General features: G+C 45.6%; 1 protein-coding gene across 1 annotated transcript; it reads left to right on the top strand.

Moving 5' to 3' along the window:
- The first annotated feature begins 226 nt into the window (after nt 1-226).
- On the top strand, nt 227-6,320 carry LOC136157657 (cationic amino acid transporter 3-like). The gene is given in 13 exon segments (XM_065919472.1): nt 227-249; nt 1,322-1,696; nt 2,180-2,303; nt 2,305-2,338; nt 3,385-3,562; nt 3,764-3,876; nt 4,043-4,265; nt 4,437-4,576; nt 4,683-4,785; nt 4,982-5,178; nt 5,371-5,534; nt 5,807-5,915; nt 6,095-6,320. Coding segments are annotated over 13 exon segments (1,917 nt in total). The 3' UTR covers nt 6,229-6,320.
- The last annotated feature ends 2,375 nt before the right edge of the window (nt 6,321-8,695 follow it).

The raw sequence follows: 8,695 nt of genomic DNA, 5'->3' as shown, positions 1-8,695 counted from the left end.
GGCTCTAGGGCTCTCTGGCCTCCCTAGGTGCTGCGGTTCCTGGGTCTGAGATCACAGGTTCGACTGTCATGACACATGAACTTAGCTGCCACATGGCATGTGGGACCTTCCAGGACCAGGGATGGAACCTGTGTCTCCGCTATTGGCAGGTGGATATTTATCACTGAGCTACGGGGGAAGCTTTGATTTAACTGCCTCTTTAAGGGGCTCCACTACTTTAGGGAGGATGTCCACACCCTTTCTCTCCAGGTGTGTATCTCTGCCTTACTTCTGTCTTAACGAAACAGCTTCTGTCTGTGCTTTCCTCTTTGTTGTGCTGTGTCTCTGATAATACACTTTTTTAAAAAACCATTTTGCCTCCTTGAGAAATGCATTTTTCAATGCAGGCAAGAGCCAGGGAAACCTTGTTTCTAGCCTCTAGCCCCTGGTGGATGAGTGGCTAGAATTCCTGGTTTTCATCCAGGCCCCCCAGGTCCAATTCCTGAGCAGAGAACTAAGACTTTGCTTCCAGCCCCCACTCATGGTTCTCTCTCTCTTTGAGATCACCCCCACTCAGTTTCAGAAGATGGGAACTGCAAATGATTGGTAAACAAATCTTTACCCTTTCATGCTGACAAGTATCTCAAAGACAAGAAATTATGTCATAACAGCTCTTTTTTTCTGACAAAGGTCCCATGATCTAAACTATTTTCAGCCAAGAAGGGAGAAGCTAAAGAAGGCTTTTCTTTAGGATGCAGCATCTTAATTGCCTTCAGTTCAAAACAATCTACAAGCCAGAGTGGCACATTTTAGAGTGGAAATTCTGCTCCACACCCCCCCCGCCACACTTCTCTTTAAACAACATGTCTGGTATATAATAATAATATATGATTTGAAATATATTTAAAGATGCTGAAGCTCCAACACTTTGGGTACCTGATGCGAAGAGCTGACTCATTTGAAAGACTCTGATGCTGGGAAGATTGAGGGCAGGAGGAGAAGAGGATGACAGAGGATGGGATGGTTGGATGGCATCAGCGAGTCGATGGATATGAGTGTGAGCAAACTCTGGCAGATAGTGATGAACAGGAAAGCCTGACATCCATGCAGTCCATGGAGTTGCAGAGTTGGACAAAAGTTAGTGACTGAACTGAACTGAACAGATGTTTAAGAAACCAAATCTCAGAGACAGGGAACTTGTCAATGTGTCTTTTTTTCACCTGCTCCCCATCACTCCCCTGCTCCCTAGAACTGGACTCCCAGGGTCAAGGGCACACGGACTTTCTTGACGGCTTGCTGTGTCATTTTCTCAGCAGGTCTGACCCTCCTCAATTTTATCTAGGACGTTGTGTCAGGATGTTCACAAATTTGGTCAGAAACTGGTCGGCAGGCAGCTACTGGAGCCCAGGGAAGGGTTTGAGAGGCCCAAGGCTGGTCATCTGAACACTCTGGACCTGGTGGCCTTGGGTGTGGACAGCACCCTGGGAGCTGGTGTGTACATCTTGGTTGGAGAAGTGGCTGTGTACAAGGCTGGACCAGTGACTGTCATCTGCTTTTTGCTAGCTGGCCTGTCTACTCTTTTTTCTGGCTTCTGCTATGCGGAGTTGGCAGCCTGGGTACCACGCCCCGGTTCTGCGTATCTCTACAGCAACGTCACCGTGGGAGAACTGTGCGCCTTCATCATTGGCTGGGACCTCATCCTGTCCTTTGTCACGGGAGAGATGATGGGGTGCAGGAAGGTGGGGCTTAAGGCCAGAAAATTCAGAGGGGAATTGGAGTGTTGCTGATTCATGAGGTCTTTATTATCCACCTTGTGGAGTGAAGTGGGTAATGGGAGAGGAACTTCATAGCTAGAAGCTTTATTCTACTTGGGTCTACGCTGCTTTCCTGAAATGATGGGAGCTAGAACCGAGAAGGAAAGGGACCTGTAGGGAGTGGGTGAGAGGAAGGCATGTCCCACAGGCTCCTCCCCTCAACGTAGTGACGTCTCTGCTCAGCTGTTTCCTCTTATCTCCTCCTAACATATTAAATAGTTGACCTGTTCTGTGAATAATCTGGGTCTACTCTCTCCACGCCATAAAGAGAAACATTCTGAGATTAGGAATTTTCTCTCTGTCTTTCCCCCCAAATACATCGCATGGTACAAGGTCGGGGTGAAATTTGTGTTTGTCAATGAGTCTTCATCTTTTGTTGCTATAGCGACTGCCTGTGAGGCCAGAGCCTGGAGCATGGCCTTTGACAGCCTGATTGGGAACCACATCTCTCGGGCGTTCCAGGAGACGTTCTCTCTGAACGTGCCCTACTTCCTGGTCACCTATGTAGACTTTTTTTGCCTTTGTCCTGGTGCTGCTGCTCACAGGTGAGACTGAGGTCAGAGCTAAAATGGAGAGAGTGGGGTGTGGAAGGGGAGCTGGGTACAAAAGGCTTGGGGTTCCAGATGGTGGGAGGCTTAGGGCTGGAATGAAGTGTCTGAGATAAGAGAGACAGGAAGGCAAAGCATAGACCATTGTTTCGACCCTTGGCAGTATTGACATTCTGGGTTGAATTATTCTTTAGTGTAGGGGCTATCCTGTTCATTGTAGGTTTTGCTTTCAGTTGTTGTCAGATTCTGAGTGGCAGCCCTGGTCTTCATTGTTTAGTTGGTAAGTCACTATCTGACTCTTTGCCACCCCATGGAGTGTAGCCCACCAGGTCCCTCTGTCCACAGGATTTTCCAGGCAAGAATACTGGAGTGGGTTGCCATTTCCTTCTCCAGGGGATCTTCCCGACCCCAGGATCAAACCTGAATCTCCTGCATTGGCAGGTGGATTCTTCACCACTGAGCCACCAGGGAAGCCACCGCTTGCCTTTACTCACTAGAGAAATTGATGCCCTCCACCCAGAGTATGACAGTCAGAATGCCTCAAGATATTGCCAGAAGTCTCTTCAGAGACAAAGTCACCCCCCATCTGACAATCATTACTTAGGCTTGCAAGTTTCTTCCTTGTATTGACACTGAAGATGCTTGTTTAATTCAGAGGAAATTCACACAAAATAAAATTAACCATTTTACTATACTCACCCAGTTTACTGAGGTATGATTGTTATATGAGTATATAATTTTAAGATAAGGAAAGTGATGATTTGATAGGCTTGTCTACTATGAGATGACTGCCACAATAAGAAATTAGCCATTTGCAAGTGTTCAGTTCTGTGGGACTTTTATTACATTCACAGTGCTGTGTAACCATCACCTCCATCTAGTTCCAAACATTTCATCACAACAAAAGGAAACCCTGTACCCGCTGAGCAGTCACCATCCACCTGCTACTAATGCCCAAACCCCAGCCCCTGCAACCTCTAGTTTCCTTTCTGTGTCTATGGATTTGGTTATTTTGGATGTCTCATATTCCATCCTTCCCACAGGACTACAGGTTCTGGGAGCTTCTGAGTCAACCCTGCTTTACAAAGTGTTCACAGGCATCAGTGTCTTGGTTCTCATCTTCATCATCCTCTCTGGCTTCATTAAGGGAGACCTGCACAACTGGAAGCTCACGAATCAGGACTACACACTGAACACGTCTGGATACAGTGACATCTCTAGGTTAGGAGGGTCCTCTTGGCCAACTCTTGCATGTGGATGGTGCAGAGCTGGGAATATGGTGGAGACTAAAGAGACCTGGGCTGATGGGTCCAGGGGATGGGAGTCCTGGAGCCCATCACTTGTGGTATTGAAGGAGGAGCCCAGAAGAGGTGACTGAACTCACCTCACCCACCTTCTTTCTTGTTCCTTCTCTCACCATAGCTTGGGCCCTCTGGGTTCTGGAGGGTTTGTGCCCTTTGGCTTTGAAGGGATTCTTCATGGAGCGGTGACATGTTTCGACGCCTTTGTTGGCTTTGATGTCATTGCTACTACAGGTAACGTGGTCACTGTGTGCCCTATCGAGGGTCTGGGCAGGTAGGGCTGTCCTTGAGTGTAGGGGTTGGAAGAAGGTTAGACTGCTTTTGGAGGTGCAAGAAGGAAGGGGATTTTGTGCTTTCATTCCAGTGTCTTTCTTGACTCAACACTGCACCCATCTTGCAGGGGGTGAAATCCCAAATCCTCAGCATTCCATCCCATTCAGCATCATGATCACAATCTCCATCTGCTTTTTGGCATGTTTTGGTGTCTCGGCGGCACTCACCCTCATGGTGCCCTACTACCAGATTCAGCTTGAGAGCCCCTTGCCGCAGGCTTTTCTCCACATTGGGTGGGGCCCTGCCAGATACGCTGTGGCTGTTGGCGCCCTCTGTGCTCTTACATCCAGGTCGGTGTCTTTTTTTTTCTCCCTGTCTACTGTCAGATGCTCGGGTATCCCAGCCCTTGGGATTGAGAGACAAGAGGGAAGGGTATCTTGCCCCTTGTAGACTAAGGAGCAGAAGCCATTCTCTGCCCTGTTTCTCCACGTCCTCATGTGTGTTTCCATTTTCTTTTCCAGTCTCCTGGGTACCATGTTCCCCATGCCTTGGCTGATCTATGCAATGGCAGAGGATGGGCTCCTTTTCCAGGGACTTGCTCGGATCTATTCACGCACAGGCACCCCCATCCTGGCCATCATATTTGCTGGAAGTCTTACAGGTTAAGGAAAAAAAAATCCACTCTGTCCTTGATCAATTTTCTAAGCCTGTATATTTGCTCCGGTTTCTCACTCTCTCCATCCATCTTGTTTGTTCCCTCATTCCAGGGGTCATGACTTTACTCTTTGAGCTTGGTGATCTTATAGACCTCGTGTCAACTGTGATGTTGCTCGCTTACTCCCTGGTAGCATTTTCTGTCCTTGTCCTCAGGTGAGACTCCAGTATAGTTTGACTGGGGTGGGGCGCAGGGGAAGTTCCTTGACTTGTCCAAGATTGACGGGGAGGTAATCCTTTTCTGCCTTTCAAATGTCCTGCTATCATTAAGTTGGAAAAGAGATACATTAGACTGTCTGAAGTTGGATGAGTAGGGGCTGTTATGAATATTGGCTTAATATTTCTACTTCACGTATCAGCAAGACCAGAACTTAAGTGAAAATGAGGCAACAGAGGAGGAAATTAATATTTCTGTGCTAGAAGCAAGTCGTTTTGAACCTGGGCCTGAAGCAAGATCCTCAAACATTCTAAAGACTCTCTGGTGCCCCAGTAACACCATCCCCACTCTGAAATCTGGGCAGATTGTCTATTGGTGTGCCTTCCTGCTTGGTGAGTGGTGGGACTTTTCATTGGTTGTATTCTGAAATTAACAATACAGGGAGGGCAGATTGTGTGGGGAAGAATCTTTGAGATAGGATGGCCCTTCATGAGATGGGCAGTTTCAGAGATGGGTGTGATCTGAGGTCCTGACGTCTTTGTCTTCTGGGTCCAGCCTGTTCTTCTCCACCTTGACCCTTGCAGTTCTGCTGGCCATCCTGAGCCTGATCCTGGTCCAGAGGCCCAGCCAGATGTTCTCTGGAGACCCCGGGCTCACAACAGTGGCTGTGCTGCTGCTGCTGCTCATCACTGGGGTCACGGTCATCACCTGGAGGCAGCCCCAGAACCCCAATCCTCTTATGTTCAGGGTAGGTGACCTTATGTGCTCAGAGTGTCCACCTTGAGTGAGTGAAGTCAGCCTCCTTTGAGGTCTGAACATCTTTGTCGGCTCAAGGAATAAGGGGAGTTGCTAAAACCCATGGACCCTTCTCTGATCCACACTCAGTGCTTCACATACACAATCTCAGGAGGCACTGAACTCACAGTCTGAATAGGATTGTGGTCGCCCTATCCATACAGGGCAGCGTCTCCCTCTCAGATGTCTGGGCTGTGTTCAGGGATGAACTGACTCTGCCCACAGGTCCCTGCTCTGCCTGTCTTCCCACTGGTGAGCATCTTTGTGAACATTTACCTGATGATTCACATGACCTCTGGGGCCTGGGTCCTATTTGGCATTTGGATGGGGATTGGTAAGTGGCTTCCTTGGAAAATCAGACCTCTTGAGGGACTGAACCAAATCATCTTCCTACTACTTCTCCCCTCCTGTCAGACATCATAAAAGGAGGCCTATTGGGCATTTGTAAGTGAGAAGAGTGCCAACTTTTCTTTGTCACTGTCTTTTCTTTTTCACTTTTCTTTTCCCTACTAGGATTTGCCATATACTTTGGATATGGCATCAGACACAGCCTGGAGGAGAACAATGAGCAACAGCCGCCAGCCTCCACCTCCCAGACCCTCACCCAAACATCCGCGGTGCTTAATCATCTTAACCACAGGACATAGATGCCACGTGGAATCCCTTCATAAACTAGAGGAATCCTATGGTTCAAGGGGCACTTTGAGCCTCTATGGACTATGAAAGTGCAATGCATTTAGGGGCCTATATTTATTGCCAGTGGACAAATGATTTTCATGCTGTATAATTTTTGAATATTCTTTTCAGGCCATGATACACATACAAAAAAGGGCATGCTTTGTAAGTGTGCAGCAAGATGATATTTCACAAAGAATGTATAAAAATGTATGCAGCTACTGGAGGAAGAAATAAAACATTAACCTGCACATACAAAGCTCCTCCTCATGCTTCTCTTTAGCAAAAACGCAGAGATGACTGGGGAGGAAAGACAGGTGACTGTATACTATGCCCAGTGCTGCACTTAAAATATTAGGATAGAGGTAAGTTGGAAGTAAAAGGAAGGGAACAGATGCACTGTGCAAACAGTAACACAAGAAAGCTAAGGCAACTCTATTACTATCAGACAAAGTAGACTTTAAGAAAAGGAGAAGAATAACAGATAAAGTGGATCATCTCATCATGGTAAAATGATCATTTTTATCTTTTCCCCCAGCTTTATGGAGGCATAGTGTAATCTTTCGTAAATGATTGTTTTTCTTTACTTTTCTGTCACAGACTCTTGGAGTTACATAGTAGAGTTGAGGATGAAAAGTTCTTAATGGAAAGAAAAGCCAAACACCTGCATTGTCAGAGGCAAGGGAAAGAAGTAGTAAGTAGTGATTTATTGATAAATGATTACAACTGGGTGGAACTAAAAGACAGGAAATGAAACTGGATAGTCACGTTCAAGAGTTATTGCAGAAGAGAATGCCTGACATTAAGATTATGCACATTCAAGATATTGATAATAATGAAGTAGAGGGTTGTTTGTGGGAATGAGCAACTGCACTAGAGTGAAGGAGGGATACAGGTCAATAAACTGAGTAGCAAAGTATTAGATGAATGAAAATACAGATGGAGGTGGATGAATGGAATTAGGAACATCACTACCTTGCCAGTACAGTACAGGCTTAGGAAGAAATTAATGGAGATTGAAACTATCAGGTGAAACTTTTTTGGAAGGGGTTGACGTCACCTGATTGTTGTTCTTCGCTTGCTGCTGTGGGCCAAGCAGATATCCTGTGCTACCAATGTTCTGTAACAGGCAACACCGAACACAGCACATAGAAGTCTTGGGGAGAAACTGAATCAACCCTTTCAGGTTCTTCTGGCTGGTCTAAGGATTAAATTGACATGAGGCAGATTAATTGGACAAAAAGCAAGTGACAGTTCAATAATGTGATGAAGATGAAAGAGGAGAGTGAAAAAGCTGGCTTAAAATTCAACATTCCAAAAATGAAGATCATGGCATACGGTCTCATCATTTCATGGCAAACAGATGGGAAAACAATGGAAACAGTGGCAAATTTTATTTTCTTCTTTAAAAGTTATTAAATTTCATCCTAGAAATGTTATTTTACTTTTTTATTTTTAGAATTTATTTATTTTAATTTGAGGCTAATTACTTTACAATATTCTAGTGGTTTTTGCCATACATTGACATGAATCAGCCGTGGGTGTACATGTGTTCCTCACCCTGAACCCCCCTCTCACCTCCCTCTCCATCCCATCCCTCTGGGTCATCCCAGTGCAACAGCCCTGAGCACCCTGTCTCATGCATTGAACCTGGACTGGTGATCTATTTCACATATGATATTATACATGTTTCAATGCCATTCTCCCAAATCATCCCAGCCTCGCCGTCTCCCACAGAGTCCAAAAGACTGTTCTATACACCTGTGTCTCTTTTGCTGTCTTGCATATAGGTTATCATTACCATCTTTCTAAATTCCATATGTATGCATTAGTATACTGTATTGGTGTTTTTCTTTCTGGCTTACTTTACTCTGTATAATAGGCTCCAGTTTCATCCACCTCATTAGAAGTGATTCAAATGTATTCTTTTTAATGGCTGAGTAGTACTCCATTGTGTATATGTACCACAGCTTTCTTATCCACTCGTCTGCTGATGGACATTTAGGTTGCTTCCATGTCCTGTCTCTTATAAACAGTGCTGTGATGAACATTGGGGTACACGTGTCCCTTTCTATTCTAGTTTCTTCTGTGTGTATGCCCAGGAGTGGGATTGCTGGGTCATATGGCAATTCTATTTCCAGTTTTTAAAGAAATATTCACACTGTCCTCCATAGTGGCTGTACTAGTTTGCATTCCCACCAACAGTGTAAGAGGCTTCCCTTTTCTCCACACCCTCTCCAGCATTTGTTGCTTGTAGACTTTTGGATAGCAGCCATCCTGACTGGCGTGTAATGGTACCTCATTGTGGTTTTGATTTGCATTTCTTTAATAATGAGTGATGTTGAGCATCTTTTCATGTGTTTGTTAGCCATCTGTATGTCTTCTTTGGAGAAATGTCTGTTTAGTTCTTTGGCCCATTTTTTGACTGGGTTGTTTATA

The sequence above is a fragment of the Muntiacus reevesi genome, chromosome 2, assembly GCF_963930625.1.
Source record: "Muntiacus reevesi chromosome 2, mMunRee1.1, whole genome shotgun sequence".
In the NCBI taxonomy this organism is placed as follows: domain Eukaryota; kingdom Metazoa; phylum Chordata; class Mammalia; order Artiodactyla; family Cervidae; genus Muntiacus; species Muntiacus reevesi.
Note: the sequence above shows the minus strand (reverse complement) of the source record. Positions and strands in the feature narration are given on the sequence as shown.